The following is a 17,754-nucleotide window of genomic DNA, read 5'->3' on the forward strand; positions in this document are numbered from 1 at the left end:
AGATATTAGCCAACCGGATCTAACAATACATTAAAAAAAATTATTCACCACAACCAAGTGGGATTTATACCTGGGATACAGGGCTGGTTCAATATCCACAAAACAATCAACGTGATTCATCACATCAATAAAAGAAAGGACAAGAACCATATGATCCTCTCAATAGATGCAGAGAAAGCATTTGACAAAATACAGCATCCTTTCTTGATAAAAACCCTCAAGAAAGTAGGGATAGAGAAGCATACCTCGAGATCATAAAAGCCATATATGAATGACCCAACACTAATATCATCCTCAATGGGGAAAAACTGAGAGCTTTCCCCCTAAGGTCAGGAACAAGACAGAGATGTCCACTTTTGCCACTGTTATTCAACATAGTATTGGAAGTCTTAGCCTCTGCAATCAGACAACACAAAGAAATAAAAGGCATCCAAATCGGCCAGGAGGGGTCAAACTTTCACTCTTCGCAGATGACATGATACTCTATATGGAACACCCAAAAGATTCCACCAAAAAAACTGCTAGAATTGATTCATGAATTCAGCAAAGTTGCAGGATATAAAATCAATGCATAGAAGTCGGTTGTATTCCTATACACCAAAAATGAAGCGACAGAAAGAGAAATCAAGGGATCGATCCTATTTACAGTTGCACAAAAAAACATAAAATACCTAGGAATGAATCTAACCAAAGAGGTGAAAAATCTATACACTGAAAACTATAGAAAGCTTATGAAAGAAATTGAAGATGACACAAAGAAATGGAAAAAGATTCCATGCTCCTGGATAGGAAGAACAAATATTGTTAAAATGTCAATACTACCCAAAGCAATCTACATATTCAATGCAATCCTTATCAAAGTAACACCAGCATTCTTCACAGAGCTAGAACAAACAACCCTAAAATTTGTATGGAACCAGAAAAGACCCTGAATGGCCAAAGTGATCGTGAAAAAGAAAACGAAAGCAGGAGGCATCACAATCCCAGACTTCAAGCTATACTACAAAGCTGTAATCATCAAGACAGTATGGTACTGGCACAAGAACAGACACTCAGATCAATGGAACAGAATAGAGAACCTAGAAATGGACCCACAAACGTATGGCCAACTAATCTTTGACAAAGCAGGAAAGAATATCCAATGGAATAAAGACAGTCTCTTCAGCAAGTGGTGCTGGGAAAACTGGACAACATGAAGAAAAATGAACCTGGACCATTTTCTTACACCATACACAAAAATAAACTCAAAATGGATGAAAGACCTAAATGTAAGACAGGAAGCCATCAAAATCCTCGAGGAGAAAGCAGGCAAAAACCTCTTTGACCTTGGCCACAGCAACTTCTTACTTAACACGTCTCCAGAGGGAAGGGAAACAAAAGCAAAAATGAACTACTGGGACCTCATCAAAATAAAAAGCTTCTGCACAGCAAAGGAAAATAATCAGCAAAACTAAAAGGCAACTGACAGAATGGGAGAAGATATTTGCAAGTGACATATCAGATAAAGGGTTAGTATCCAAAATCTACAAAGAACTTATCAAACTCAACACCCAAAAAACAATCCAGTGAAGAAATGGGCAAAAGACACGAATAGACACTTCTCCAAAGAAGATATCCAGATAGCCATCTGACACATGAAAAAATGCTCCACATCACTCATCATCAGGGAAATACAAATCAAAACCACAGTGAGATACCACCTCACACCTGTCAGAATGGCTAACATTAACAACTCAGGCAACGACAGATGTTGGTGAGGATGCGGAGAAAGAGGATCTCTTTTGCATTGTTGGTGGGAATGCAAGCTGGGGCAGCCACTCTGGAAAACAGTATGGAGGTTCCTCAAAAAACTAAAAACAGAACTACCCTACGACCCAGCAATTGCACTATCCAAGGGATTTATCCAAGGGATACAGGTGTGCTGTTTCAAAGGGACACATGCACCCTCATGTTTACAGCAGCACTATCAACAATAGCCAAAGTATGGAAAGAGCCCAAATGTCCATTGATGGATGAATGGATAAAGAAGATGTGGTGCGTATACACACACACACACACACACACACACACACACACACACACACACACAATGGAGTATTACTTGGCAATCAAAAAGAATGAAATCTTGCCATTTGCAACTACGTAGATGGACCTGGAGGGTATTATGCTAACTGAAATTAGTCAGAGAAAGACAAAAATCATATGACTTCACTCATATCAGGACTTTAAGAGACAAAACAGATGAACACAAGGGAAGGGAAGCAAAAATAATATAAAAACAGGGAGGGGGACAAAACAGAAGAGACTCATAAATATGGAGAACAAACTGAGGGTTACTGGAGGGGTTGTGGGAGGGGGGATGGGATAAATGGGTAAGGGGCACTAAGGAATCTACTCCTGAAATCATTGTTGCACTATATGCTAACTAATTTGGGTGTAAATTTAAAAAAATAAAAAATAAAACAAGTTAAAAAAAAAAGAATGCAGGCCTCTCCAGACAGACCCAGAAATACAGAGAACAAGCCAGTGGCCGCCAAAGGGGAGGGTTAGGTGAGAGTCCAGGCAAATGGTTGAAGGGGAGTGGGAGGTACCTGTTTCTAGTTATGCAATGAATAAGTCATGGTACAGCATAGGAAATATAACCAATGGTACTACAATAGCACTGTATGGTGACCCATGGTAGCTACACTTGTGAACGTAGCGGAACGTATAAATCTGCTGAATCGCTATGTTGTACTCCTGAAACTAATGTAACATTGTGTGTCAGCTATACTTCAATTAAAAAAGGCAGAGGGGTGCCTGGGTGGCTCAGGTGGTTAAGAGTCCGACTCTTGATCTCAGCTCAGGTCATGATCTCACAGTTCATGAGTTCAAGCCCCGCATTAGGTTCTGAACTGATGGCACAGAGCCTGCTTGGGATTCTCTCTCTCTCCCCCATCTCTGTCCCTCCCCTACTCTCTCTCTCTCTCTGTCTCTCTCAAAATAAATAAATAAAAACTTTAAAAAAAAGGTATTAAATAAGTATTGGGGCTAATTCAGAGAAAATGAAACTCCTAGGCATTGTTGGAAATATTAAATGGTGCAGCTGCTGTGGAAAATGGTATGGTGAGTCCTCAACAATTAAACACAGAATTATCTCCTGAAATCAATACACAAAACAAACGAAGAAATGTAGGTCTTTCAACATAAGAATTCTTCACCTCCCTGCCTCTTGAGTGTGTTGGCCTTGCCTCCACAATAAAACTGGTGGCTCTCCACAGAAGAATCACTTCTTCGATACATCTGTTTTTAAATGACACCTAATATTTAAAGCATTAGGTTAACCTAGTGCTTTAGGGCCCTGCCTCTCCTCAGGCCAGCAGCAAGGGAATCACCTGGGAACTTACTGGAAATCAGAATCTTGGGTCCTACCCTAGACTAAAGGAACCAGAATCTGAATTTTAGTAAGATCTCCAGGTGATCTGTATGTGTATTAAAGTTTGAGAAGCCCTTGCTTTAGGGATAAAAATGAACAAAATGTGGTCCCTGTCCTCCAGGAGTCCATTACTTAGTAGGGTCTCCACCGAGTAGGTAAATAACCTTAGTCCAAGTAAAGTGTATCATTATAGGAGGATAAATCCTCAAAGTGAAGTCTGACAAGGGTTTAAAGATGGACATCATGGAGGGGGTGGTATTTAAGCAAAAGAACATGAAAAGGTACAGTAGGATTCAATGGCTCAGGAGAGAAGTTGAAGGGCAGGGTACAGGCAAAAGCAGCAAAGCTGAGGAGTTATTTGTGGAACAGAAAGGAGTCATATATAACTGGAGCACATGAAACACATAAGAATAAGGGGGAATAAAAACTGGAAAGGTAAGTGCGGCCCTGTGTACATTTGGCCTTGAGTCCATAAGACAATGGGGGCCAAAGGTTTTGAGCAGAGGAGGGACAGGATGGAATCTACATTTTTTTCTTTCCTGCTTTGTATTCTAACCCTTACATGTCTGGACTCACTACCAGTCCAAACACGTAAGAGTTAGAGAAAGATCAGGTGGAATCTCAAGCAGTTCTCCACAACCAAGCAGTCTAAAGCGCTCAATTCCCTTTAGACAGGACCAGCACAGTACGCTAGGCAAAGGGGTAGAAAGGAAAGCTACAGTAACTCTGCCTGAGCATGAAGGTGGGACCTGATCTGAGACACAGGCAGTAGGAATGAATCTCCTACAGAACACAGCTCCGTGCTGGGCGCGCAACAGGCTTCACAAACACATACACACATACAACCATGCACTACCCACCCCCCCACACACACACACTACACTTACAGCAAATGAAACACCTGCTGGCCTTCTCATCCATTTGGGGGGTTTTTGTAGAGGAGGTATCAGTGATGCTTGGGCCACTTGCTCTGGCACCTGCAATGGTGGGAGAGGCTGGCCTTTGCTGAAGGAAGAAGAGATCTGAGGGCAAAAGGACATCAACTTGAAGTGGTGCTGCGTCTACATGTTTGGGGGAAATCCTTGAAACATCCAATCTGGCCCACAAAGGCTAGACTCCCATTTTCTAGGGAACTGGTAGTGAGAGTAAAACTCGCATGCAGTAGGCTCTTGGAAAGCCTACTGTATCCAAGGTCTACAGTGGAGTGTAGACACAGAACAGATCTATAGGAGAAAGGGAGATAAGGCACTTCCAAAATAACGATTCCACCATAGAGGTCCAGTGTCCCTGAAATACCACAGAGAACATCCAAGAGCAAGCGTCAAGGTGAAGGCCTCTTTTGTATTGTGGCAGAAATTGACATCCTCCCAGGAAGATGGGCACTAGAGCAAAGGTGCAGCCCTCCCAACCCAGGCCCCTGGCTTCCCAGTCTCCAATAGTCCCCACTTCTTCCCATCTTCCCAGGCCATTCGTCCTTCTCTCTCCCCCAACATAGAGACAGCATTCCCTCCAGCATTCTCCACCAAGCCCTTCAAACCTTGTCAGCCTGTCTGATCTGCTGGACTTCCCAGCTCCCACCCATCACGGAGTACAAACTGATCCAGCCATCGAAGGAGGCAGCAGAGAACACTGGAGGGTCCCGAGGGCACCACTGCACATCAAAGCACCAGCTACTCTGTGTGGGTAGCTTATATACTACCTGTGAAGGAACCCAACCATTAGGGAAACCTTGACTTAGGTAAAACAATGCAGAACACACAGCTCATCTCCTCTCCCAGCATGCCCACAGAAAGGCCGGCCTACCTCACCACTCCCCAGGTTCCAGCACAAGATCTGGTTGTCCTTGGCACTACTGAGCAGCAGCTCAGGGTCAGCCTGGCTCCACGACACTGACAAGATCCCCCTAAAAAGGAAAGGAAAGAGGAACTAACATTTGTTGAATGCCCACTAGGAGTAGAGTGTCATACATATCTTGGATATATCTCATCCCTATAAAATGAGTGGCCTGATTTCATTTTACAAATGAGGAAAAGGAGGCTTTGAAGAATTAAGGAAACTTCAGCAGCCATACAGCCAGGACACGTCAAACCCCAGAGCCTGGGCACTATGCACTGTATCATCCTGCCTCTCACAGTCCCTGCAGGATGGCCCGCTTCTCCTCCCTGACTGTAGAGTAGGGACTGTGAATCAGCATGAGTCACTCAAGCACCCATCCCTATGTGTGCTTTTTAGCCCATGTGAGGAGTGAGGATCTAACTCTTAAAAGTCCCCAAGAAGGCATAAAAGCAACATAGACCTTTAGTAAGAAAGAACAGTGTGGGGTTGTTTTCTCTGCTAGGGGCCTAAGAGTTACAGCTTCAGGGGCAGGCCTGTTCGGAGGATAAACAGGAGCCAAGGTTTTCTTACTGAAAAGTCTTAGGGGTGCCTGGGTGGCTTAGTCAGTTAAGCGTCTGACTCTCGGTTTTGGCTCAGGTCATAATCTTGTGGTTTGTGAGATCAAGCCCCATGTCAGGCTCTGTGCTGACAGTGTGGAGCTTTCTTGGGATTCTCTGTCTCCCTCTCTCTCTACCCTTCTCTCTCTCAAAATAAAGAAACTAAAAAAAAAAAAAAAAAAAAAAAAAAAAAAAGGAGAAGTCTTGGAGGAGATAACCTCACCACCTAAAGAGATTAACATTATCCTGGACTCTCCCAGGAGGACTAAACATTGGCTCCAAATATTTGTCATGACCCCATCCACACTCCAATTTCTGGAAGTTAAATGGAATCTCAGGTTCTTCTCCATAACCTTACCATCTCAAGAAACTCCTCTTTGTTGGGGCTAGAGCTAGGATTGGGAAACTGTTCACTGGGAATGGCTTTGAAGGCAGGGAGGATGTTTGGTAACTAAAGTGAGGCATTCACTGCCTCCTACCCAGGTCAGTTATGCCATACCGTCTGCCAAAAAAGTAGAGTTTGAGATATTACCTGCTGTGGCTCTCCAGCACCTTCAGGGGAGAGGAGGCAAAGCGCAAATCCCACAGCTGAATCACTGGAAGACGATCATCTTCTGAGCAGAGCACCAATTGGGTGGCTATCTCTGGGTGCCAGGCCAGGCCTGAGCTGTGCATCTGTGAACAAAGCAGACCCCAAAGGGTGACATAACCCGACTCTTCTGATTATGAATGTTTTCCGCCCAGTTGGAATAGGGCAGGTTTTGTGTCTCTTCTGTGTGATGACCATGAGTAAGTAATGAATATTAGAAGCCTCCAGATCAGCTCTGTTTAGCTTCCCTAAGCATTCACTCTCAACAGGAAATCTGATAAGAGGCTAAGTCTGCAAGTGTAGCAGCTGAAAGCAGAACCCTGGCCTGGGGAAGAACAGCTCCAAAGCTCAGGCATGAGGAAGAAGCCAGAGCCCAACCCTGCATTCTGCCTCCAGAACTCACCCTGTTGCTATGATCGCTGACTTTGATGATAGGTTCATTCTTTCTGAGATCCCACACAACTGCCTTGCCGCTGGGGTGAGCAGAAGCTAGAATGTGTTGAACCTGCCGGTTCCAAGCGAGTGCTTTGATGTCTTCTGGAGGCTGCTGTGGCAGGATGGGGGGAGGGGGTGGAGGACAACTTGTCATCCCCTGGACCAAGAGACATTTGCTGTTCCACTGCTCCCAACCACCCACAGAAAGCCCAAGAGCAGACATGAGCTTCCCAAACCCAGATAGTATCAGGGAACCGAGGGTTAAATTTTCTAGAGAGGATCCTTTGGGGGTACTGGTGTAGAAATTGAGAGAAGGGCAGGCACACTTGGATTTTACTCCTATCCCAAGTTGCTCCTGAGAGAATAGAGTCAAGATTTAAAACAGGCCTCTTATCTATGACAGAGAGAGAGGGAGAGGAGGAAGAAAGGGAAACACAGACACATAAGACCCTCAGAGAAAATGAGGCAGAAAGAAAAGCCATTGCTATTTTTAGGGCACAGGGTGCTATCAAATTTATAATTAACTTACCTCACGATACTGTAAGTATAAGACAGAGAAGAGCCAGGAAGCAAAAAGACAGACCCAGTTATAGACTGACAGGTAGGTACACTCAGAGACAGATATACACAGGACCCCAACTGCATGGAGAACTAGATACAGAGGCAAAGCTGACTCACTCCACAAAAAGGACAAGAGTATATCTGGGTGTCCTACTCTTAGCCCCACTTCCTGAGCTTAGGGTCCTACTCTACCCTGCCTGAGCTCTACTATGATAAATCGTACTCACACTTCTTTTCTCAGTGCCTCCTACTGCCCTTCTTCATCTTCCTTCCAGAAACCCTAGGACAGTTAATGACCACAAACCACCCTCCCCTCCATTGCTGCTAATGGCTGGCTGGTAAAATGTGTTCGTTTGCGGAGCTTTATTGCCCTCCAGTGGTAAAATCCAAAACCTCCTGTGCTCTGGCTGCCTCCAGGATTCAAGACTCTCCCTGGGAAAATCAGCTGCCCTAGGAGCCTCCTTACCTGTGACTTGGATCCTGGGGTCATTGGCACATTTAGGTTATTCAAATCCCAAATGAAGATTTCAGAATCACTGGCTCCTGTGGCCAGGAGGTGGCCCTGTATGAAGAACAGGTCTTTGGAGAAACACCACCCCAGGAAGAAGTGAGAGCAGGAAAGGGGGAAAGAGACCCACATGTGGGGTTTCCAAAGCCGCTCCCCTAACAGTCTGGGAAGGGCTCAGAGTTACAGACTGGAGGCCACAAGTCAATGTTTCCATACAGAATTGTTACTCCATGGCTTGGCCATGGTCTGGCCAACTGAAATGCAGTACCTGGAAAGGATTAAAGTCAAGGGCTCGGACAGCCCCCGTGTGCTTCTGCCTCTGGGCAATCACAGGCTCCTTCCCCGAAGACAGGATGTGGGTCACGTTGTATAGAGTAAGCATGCCATTGTTCCCTCCGCCTGCAATAACCCCGGAGGCTTCCAGAAGCCCATTGCCAAAGCTCCCCCAGATCAGCTTGTAAAACCTACAAAGAGGAGAAACTGGCATCAGCACCAACTCAGAACCATGTTAATAGGCAGAGAGCAGGCATCTCTGTCAGCCTCTGCCATTATGCAGGCATCCCCACCCCAAGACAGGCCTGCCTTTCTCCCTCACTTACCAGACACACAACAGAGGTGTCCTCACTTTGGTCCTGCCCTTTCTCTGAAAAATATTCCATCTTTGTTACACTAGAAGTGAGGAGGTCAGGCTTTTTTTTTCCCCCTAAATTAACATTATTAGGGTTATATAGGGCCAGTGATACACATCTCAAATAAATTACTTCACTTAATCCTCACAACTCAAATAACAGTAACAACTAACACTTATTAAACAGTTCCTACGTATGAAGCATTGTTTTAAGTGCTTCACATGTATTCACTGATTTAATATTCAATAACTCTATAAGGTATTATTACTAACTCCATTTTCAATTGAGGAAACTGAGACACAGAAAATATATGAATTTCTGTATACACAGTTAGTAGTTTTATCCCTATTTGACACCTAGGAAGTGGTGGAATCAAGGTATAAAGTCTGGCCCATTTATTTTAGAGTCTGATCCCTTAACCATCATAAAAGACTGTATTCTGTTTAGAGGAAGATCCAAACTCTTCTGTACCTGACTAGAAGCAGGTTCCCTACACCAACAACTGTTGTCCTCTCTTCCCTCTCAAGCTGTAAGTGAGAAGGGACCCAAGGATCACTCCACCTTGTGTCTCTCCCATGTGACTAGCCCACTGGATCTGCTCTATGGCTGTAGCCGGCCAGCCCTAGAAACACAGAAGCAAAAAGAATAAACACATCTCGTGGGAAACACTTCTGGCTTTCTGGCCTGCATCTTACACAAAAGGAAAAGACGGATCCTGGGCCCCTGCAGAGTTAGGTCCTCTACAAAGCCCCTAGGGAAGCCATGTGAAATCCCCAAAGCCTTAAAGGTAGTCTTGTCCTCCATTTCACAGCTGCTAGCCAAGGGTATTTCCACAGCCCTTCGGGGAAGCCAGATTTCACACTGAATGATGTCATAAGATCCCTAACTGGAATGAAATGTTCCCACACCCTGGGAAACATCAGCTAAGAAACTGAGTGGGGTGACCAGGCAGGAACCTGTTTGACCAGTCACTAGGCAGCACCAACCTGTTAGAAGTGAAGAGTTGAACACCATTTGAGACCAGGTCAGCAACTGAGGTAAAGCAGCAGAGCTGACACAAACGGTGGCTCTACAGGTACCGTCCAAAAGGCCATGTGTTCTAACATTGCACTGATCTCAACAGGGCAGAAGAACGCGTGCCACATTAGTTCAAGAGGCTGCCAGGTCACCTGGGGCTAGAGGTCAATGTGGGCAGAGGGCGAGTCAACAAAATAACTAGAGAAGCCCACAATAGGTCTCACAGGAACCAGAGGAGAATATGGCCAGTGAAAAACTCACATGGGGGTGGTAGAAGATGTCACAGTAACGTCAGTATGATCACAGCACCTGGCATACAGACCAAAGACAAAGGCACCTGAGACCTCAAGGGGGAGTCACCAAAGAGTTCGAGAACAAGCCTAGTTAGTTTAGAGTGACCAAGATGCAGAACACAGAGTGTGACAAAATGATTTTCTTTCTGTAAGCACGTAGAAAGTACAGTCCTATGGTTAACCATTTCACTAGTGAGAGTGAGCCTAGAGCCCAAATAGGACATGAAAGAGAACATCTAGGAGAGTGAGAACGGCTAGGACAAGTTAAGCAAGGACCAGGACATGATCATTCAACGGACTCAAGGAATGCCAATCATCTCTGCTCTTCAAATGGTCAGGGAACAGCGTGTGTGTGTGTACGCACACATGTGCACGCAGAAAAAGAGTGCACGGCATGCAGGCAAATGCAACAAAATATTAACTACTGATAAATCTAGGGAAAAGTATGTAATTGTTCATTGTACTATTCTACAACTTTCTATGTTTGAATAGTTTAAAAGTTAAAAAACAAGATGGCCTTTGGCTTGAAAATAGGATTTCCAGAGATTAGAAATTTAAAGAGATGGTATAGGAAGAGTTTGTATGGAATGATGGGAACTTTCAAAACATGAGAATACAGGTGCAATTCTCTGCTGAAGAGGTTCCCATGGAGATGGTGATAATGGGCAGTATACAGCATCAAAGAAATACAGATTCTTGGGGCACCTGGGTGGTTCAGGGGGTTGACTGTCCGACTCTTGATTTTGGCTCAGGTCATGATCTGAAGGTCATGGGATCGAGCCCTGCATCCGGCTCCGCACTGAACAGGAAGCATGCTTAAGACTGTCTCCCCCTCTGCCCCTCTCCCTCATTTGCACTCTCTCTTCCTCTCTAAAATAAAAAAAGAAAAAGAAAAAACCAGATTCTTTACTTTCCTACTTAGACCTTGCAAAGCAGAATTTCCAGAGACAGGCCCTCAGAATCTACATTTTTAAAAACTTTTTTTAACATTTACTTATTATTGAGAGACAGAGACAGAGCATGAGCATGGGAGGGGCAGAGAGAGGGGAGACACAGAATCTGAAGCAGGCTCCAGGCTCTGAGCTGTCTGCACAGAGCCCAACATGGGGCTCAAACCCACAAACCACGAGATCATGACCTGAGCCGAAGTCAGACGCTTAACCTACTGAGCCACCCAGGTGCCCCCAGAATCTACATTTTTAACAAGAGCCCCCAGGTGATTGTAACAAGCAAACAGGGTTGAGAACCCCTGTGTTGGATACATCAGATTGATACCAGCCTAGACCAGTAGGGGAAGACACTGAAATTCATAAAGACAGAACCAGCCCTATGACCAGCTCATGGCTATGCTCCTGGCGGAGAGAAAAAGACAAGGTTAAAGAGAAAAAATTGAGGCCTGAGAGATCAAAAGGCCATCCTAGCTAAGCTCAGCTGAGGCCAAGCTTTAGCTAATTTATAACTAGGAATATGTGTTGTGTAAATTCTTTCTTCCATAATTTATGTACTTGTTTGGGATTTTGCTTTTATTTGCTTAGTAAGGTTCCTTTTTAAAAATAACCACCTCAGAGGGGGTCTGGGTGGCTCAGTCAGTTAAGCATCTGACTCCTGATTTTGGCTCAGGTCATGATCTCACAGTTTGTGAGTTTAAGCCCCACATTGGGCTCTGCCCTGACAGTGCAGAGCCTGCTTGGGATTCTCTCTCTGCCCCTCCTCTGATCGCTTGCTCTCTCTCAAAATAAATAAAATAAACATTAAAAAAATTCCAACCTCATGTTACTGAAGTGAAAACAAGCCAAACTAGCTGAGGGAATCCAAGTTTCCTAAAAAGTCAGAGCAGTGAAGGGACACCTAGGTGGCTCAGTGGTTAAGTGTCTGACTTCGGCTCCAGTTATGATCTCACAGTTGGTGAGTTTGAGCCCCACATCAGGCTCTGTGCTGACAGCTCAGAGCCTGGATCCTGCTTCGGATTCTGTGTCTCCCTCTCTCTCTGACCCTCCCCTGCTCATGCTCTGTCTTTCTCAACACACACACACACACACACACACACACACACACACATTAAAAAAAAAAGAGCAGTGAAGGCAGGGCTCAAGTTGGAGAATGAAGACAGCGAAGTGAAGCAGTGGCTGTCTGAGAGAACTTCTTTTCTGAAGCCTAATATGCACCAGCTAATACGTGCCCATGTATCCCAAATTTACAGCAGAGAAAAACAGGGCCAGAGAAGTTAAACAATGTGTCCAAGAGGATATTAGATGGCAGCATTGGGATCTGAACCCAGGCCTATCCAACAACAAAGCCCACGTTCTCTCCACTCTGTGATCTTGATGTAATCTCTAAGGAAGGCAAACCTTGGAAATGGGAAAACTAAGAAAAGTACACAAGGTGATCTTTTTCTGCTTGGTGTTGTTCCTTACACAGGCACCCAAAGAGAGGCCATAGGGTTCCCCAAGTAGCCAGAACTACTATAAAGGTGCTGAGAGATAGATCACCTACTGTCTTCACGTTACTAGAGAATAGGTCATACAGAGGTTACAGAGACCACAAAAAGATCTAGACCCTCAGTGCAGACAGAGGGTGGAGTACTGCACATCGCACACTGGTCTCTGACCTCATTCAGCCACAGCAGCTAAGTCCTCATTTCATTAAGACAATTCATAAATAATGTATTATTCTCCCAAAAACCTTTATTCTTGAGTGAGATTCATCTAACAAACCAAACATCACTTGCTTCAATGCACGTGCTAATCCATATTGATTCTGATGCACCCGGTGGCTTTAATCCATTCCCTTTCTTCAGTCTATTTACAGCTTGAGGTGGTCCCTTATCCACCCCCACACCAGTGTTTCAGAGGACTTCTCTTTCAGTCAGATATTTCTAAATACATAATATTTTCTGATGCCTCATGAATTGATATAAGGGGATCTTCAGGATTCAAATGTGGTTGAGGCATGCGTCTGGTGAAAAGGGCAGGCAAAGGATGGGGGAAGATTTTGAAAAGTATGTGTTAGGTAATAACGATGAGACCCAAGGAAGGTTTCTTTAAAAAAAAAAAAAAAAAAAAAAAAGGAAAAAGAAAAGAGATTATGATACAAAAAAGGAAGAGAAGGAAACACTGAACATAATACCTGAATTTAGAGCTCAGTAGGTTCTTAGTCTTCTTGTACAACCTCTTCTTTATATGTAAGTGAGGAAACCTAAGACCTCCATTTGCACAAAGTCACCTATCTCTAGCCAAGGATGCAACCCAATACAACTGTGCTTTCCACTAAACCACGCAAAAGATGGCACAGAAAAGAAAGAGGAAAGTATAAAGCAAAGAACAGGCAGCCCTCTCTCTACCTCGATCATCTTGGTCAATAGTTTGAGATGTGGGTTTCTGAGTAAGTGACTGAACCCAGGCTGGAACAGAAAGAAGTGGGTGCCTTAGGCCCTTGGGTGTCTAAGATGATTTCTTCAACAACACCCTATAGATCTATGTCAAAGATAGTTCCTTAGGTCTTTGGAAATGCAACTCAATCCTTGCACACAATTACAGAGGTAGAAAAGAAAATAGAGATGACACACTATCAATAGTGTTAGCTGCACTATTTATTTTGGGTATAGCTCCCAATCCCTGCAGGATCAAACAGGGTATGAAGTGAAGTTTACAATTCCTGATTTGAGTACCAACATTTCAAAAAGGGTCCCTTCAGCCTAGTTGGCTGCAAAACAAACCGATCGTCACCTTTGAAAAGCTCTCAGGGCACTAAGATTAACTGAAGAATAACTTTAACTAACTGAAATGGTGGATATGAGTGCTCAGTTTGGTAATCCAGACATTTCTAGCATCGCTCATTCATTTAACAGATAATCCTTAAGCATCAAATGCCAGGTGATGTTTTAGGAGTTAGAGATACAGCAGTGAATAAAACAGACAAAAATCTCTGCCCACAGGGATCTTAGGATTCAATTTCAAGGTTTCTTAAGCAACTATATTGTTTCTTTCTTAGGAACTATTAGCCCTAAGGAGCCACTACTGTGCTAAAGCTGTTGCTTGGCTGGCTGAGGATAGGAGCTCTTACCCATTGCCCCTCTTCTTAAGTCCAGGAGCATAAATGTTATTGAATTAGCTCCCCTCTTTCAGGAGCCCTTTCTGAAATGCTTGCTTGGAGGCTAAGAATATCTCATCATTATTGGTAAACCCTCTAGTGGCTGCTCTTCAAAGGGAAAGATACTGGAAATACAAAGATATAAAAAAACTGTAAAATAAAGGATACTGTCAGAAAGTGATATAGGGGCTCAAGAAAGGGAGAACGATAACTAACCTTTCATTATTAGGCTAACCCATGTAAAGAAAAAAGAGGGTACTTCTATCTAAATATCTTAATTTATCTCTCAGATGGACCAAAACATTCATAAGAGAATGCAAAGTTGCATTTTGACCAGTAATCTCTAAAGAGGGATGGACAAGATAATTCTCTGTAGGAAAAAGACTTATATTTTTAATCTATAAAATTATGGAAATGGCACTTTTTAATAGTAGAGTAATGCATGTGTATTATTTATATTGCCTCTATAACTTGAGTATAGTGAATATTCACATTTTCCCCAGTGGTATGAAAATTTGGAGACCACTGCTTCAGACTGTAAGCCACATCTTTACAAAACCTATAAAAGAGAAGTTGAATAATCGAAAGAAGGTAGATTTTGGAATGAGACCTATGTGTAAATCCTAGCTTCCCAGAGTTTCGGTTCCCTCCTATGCAAAATGGGAATAATGGTATTTATTGCTCAGGCTCATTTTGAGGAATGAATAAGATATACAGAGTCCCTAGCATAGTGCCTGACCTGTATACATGTGCTCTGTGAATGCCTGTACTCAGGCCTGTAAGCCTGCCAGAGCCATGAAATCCAGGAGCACCCAATCAGTGCCTAACCACAATGAGGAGAGGCTCATTCATTCTCCTCCCATTAGCACGAAAGGAGATATTGTGTCAGGTTATCTTCACAAGAGCCAAGGGAGGAAGAAGCCAACATCTCTGGGCTCAGAGAGAGAGCAGGCACGTATGGGTCCAGGCTTGGTTGAGGAGTCTCTAACACACGACTCTGCCTGATGCCGCTGTTGACCAAAAAAGTGAGAGTGGGTGTTTTTAAAATCCTTTGGTAAAATAAACCCAGAGTTAACTTCTCCCCAACTTGGTGAAGGTCCTTCACCTAATAGATATCCTTATGAGCCTTGAGAAGCACACCTTGCTCCCAGAATTCCTCAGTCTACATCAGGAGCTGCCCTGCACACACATCAACAATTCAGACATGGTACCTGCTTGAGGCAGAAAGGACTCCCTTGTGTTTCAAGTCCAAGGAGGGGTCCCTGAAATCAACCTCAAAGATTTCCAAGGTGCCATTTGTGCTAAAGGAGGCATCTAACTGCTGGGCAGATGTTCCTAGGCACAAGAAAAGTTAGGAAGAGGCAGTATATAAGCAAAAATACATGCATGGATTTGGGGTATAAATGGTTAGGGAGTGGAGAGGCAGCGGAACAGGAGAGGACTGGGTATATCCTTTTTCAAGTGGTAACTCCAAAGAAAGCAAGAAAACAGGAGGTGCTCAAGCTTGAACCATAATTCAAGGCTGCCCCTAGGTACCCCAAACACCTAACGTCCCCTTGCTTATCCTGCAAGCGAACCCCACCTTTTCATGACTCTAAAGCTTTCTCTGAAGCTCAGTAAAGAATTCTGAATATTAAGTTTCCCCTTGACCTATGTACTTCCAGTGGATCCTAGTCCACAGTATCATCATACCTGTGGCGAGATACACAGGGCACTGGCTGGCTGGGCTCCACACTTGGACAGCAGGCCGTTCAAGCTCCTTTAGCTTCATGGTCCGTCCTGTAGGTGGCAGAAAACTGACATAACCCTCAGCTTACTAAAAAATAGAAATCAGCAAGCTTAAGGGCCAGATCTAGGAAGCACCTGTGGACACAAGTTCTTGTTTCTCTCTCCCCACCATGGAATGGGGGCATTTCAGGGCAATACAGGGTGACACACGCATGACCATCTGTAGATCTGCAAGGACAGTTCACTTACCCAATTACTAAAATCTAATGCTTTAACCCCAAAAAGATATTTAAACACACTGGTTGCCACAGGCCCAATGGTGATGATAACCATCAAATTGGATAACCTCTCAGTGACCTCATCCATTCCCTTGGCTTTTCATCCGTATGCTGATGACCCCTAAATTCATACCACCAACACAAATTTCTCAACTCTGAGCGCCAAGTCCTTATATGTAACTGCTCATCAAACATTTCTATTGGGATATAGCAAAGATACCTAAGTCAGTCTGTCTAAAATGGAATTCTCCATTCTACCACCTCCTTCCCCTGAATCTGTTCCTTCTCCAGTTTTCTTCATCTCCGTATACAGTATCACTATCCACCCAACTGCTCAACCTGGGAACCTGAAAGTCACCCTCAATTCCTTCTTGTCCCTTATTCCCTTCTAATTCATCATTAAGGCTTCCTGATTTCGCCCCCAAAATGTCTCTTAACCTGTTTACTCTTCTCTAGCTGCACTACCACCATTCTATCTGAAGACACCGTCATCTCTCACCTGCATTACTGCGATAATCTTCCAAATGGTTATCTTTATTCTACCATCACCCAATTAACTCTCTACATAGCAGCAGACGTGAACTTTTAAAATAAAAAAAAATATAGAATTTTGGCATTCCATGCTTCAAGTCTTCCAATGACTTCTATTGCACTCAAAACAAAATTGCACTCAAACCCCTTATGACCCTGCTTAAAGGCTCATCCTTCCACTTCAACCTCGTCTCTTGCTACTTTCCCCCTTTATTCATTACGCTGCAGCCACATTTTTTTTTTCCTTTCTTTCATTTCCTGGCTTTTTAATACCTCAGAGCTTTTGTAAACTCTGTTTCTGATACTTCAAATGTTCTCCCTTTCATTCTCTGCGTGACTGGCTCCTTTTCACATCTTTCTGGGCTAAGTGTCTCACCCCCTCAGGGAGGTGAGCCACCCAACCAAAATCAGTCTCAATTTTTTTTTCTCCTTGGTAACTTATTGTTATGTGTTTATTTACATTTACATTGTTGGTCTCAACCACCAATAAGTAAACTCCAGGAGAGCTTGTACTGTGTCTGCTTTGTTCACCATGTTATAACTAACTAGTGCCAGAACAATGTCTGGCATAGAGTAAAGTGCTTGATACTATGTTTAATGAACGTAGACATCCATGTTAATTCTGTGGTTTCCAATACAATTCTAACCCATATTCAAAGTGCCATCCCAACAGGCTAGCAAAGTGGCAGAAAAGTTTTTGGTTTTGTTTTGTATTGTTTTTAATGTAACACTGAACTTGAGGGAAGAAACTTGGGACCCATTGTAAACTGCTTAAGGAAACCACCGTCAGGTTAGTCGCAACCTACTAAAATAGTAGGTAGTACTCCTCAATCTCTAATGTACTTTCCAGCCTGAAGAGAGTTTAAAGCTGCCAATTCAGCCAAGATTCTCAGCCAAGACCCTCTTTAGAGGGGGCCTCTAAACGCTTGAGGCAACACCAGGTTAACTTCGGACTCGCTGCACATCGTATTATACAGTCACCACTGCCACCTGCTGGTCAAAGCCGTTTTCCCGTTTGTGGGGAAAGCCCTTGACAGAAGTAGGAGCTGCGTTTAGCCCTGCGCATTTGACGGGCAAATCTCACTTCTCATAACGGTTCTGTGCAACAGGTACCATTATTATATACATTTCACCGGGAAGAAAACTGGCTGGGGCCGAGATATGAACCCCACTGAGCCTCCATAGCTCAGCGCTTTTAACCATGATATTAGTTCAAACTCAACTCCAGATGAGGTGTTAAATCCCCGAC

The 17,754-nt window shown here is 43.8% G+C and overlaps 1 protein-coding gene across 18 annotated transcripts in view; it reads right to left on the bottom strand.

Annotated features, from left to right (window-relative positions):
• SEC31B (SEC31 homolog B, COPII coat complex component) overlaps positions 1-17,754 on the bottom strand; it is a 36,927-nt gene that overhangs the window by 18,721 nt on the left and 452 nt on the right. For 11 of the 18 annotated variants that reach the window (XM_042908396.1, XM_042908391.1, XM_042908390.1 and 8 more), the window contains exons 2-10: positions 15,661-15,747; positions 15,180-15,303; positions 8,209-8,404; positions 7,899-7,994; positions 6,840-6,983; positions 6,380-6,522; positions 5,219-5,318; positions 4,953-5,114; positions 4,303-4,437 (exon numbers count right to left, since the gene is read on the bottom strand). In XM_042908396.1, the coding sequence (XP_042764330.1) occupies positions 4,303-4,437; positions 4,953-5,114; positions 5,219-5,318; positions 6,380-6,522; positions 6,840-6,983; positions 7,899-7,994; positions 8,209-8,404; positions 15,180-15,303; positions 15,661-15,739 (1,179 nt within the window). In that variant the 5' untranslated portion in view covers positions 15,740-15,747. Of the gene's footprint in view, positions 1-4,302; positions 4,438-4,952; positions 5,115-5,218; positions 5,319-6,379; positions 6,523-6,839; positions 6,984-7,898; positions 7,995-8,208; positions 8,405-8,539; positions 8,584-15,179; positions 15,304-15,660; positions 15,748-16,778; positions 17,269-17,754 lie in introns of those variants that run through there. The other 7 variants (XM_042908393.1, XM_042908392.1, XM_042908387.1 and 4 more) reach the window with 5 other exon arrangements.

Source organism: Panthera leo, chromosome D2 (assembly GCF_018350215.1).
Source record: "Panthera leo isolate Ple1 chromosome D2, P.leo_Ple1_pat1.1, whole genome shotgun sequence".
Lineage (NCBI taxonomy): Eukaryota > Metazoa > Chordata > Mammalia > Carnivora > Felidae > Panthera > Panthera leo.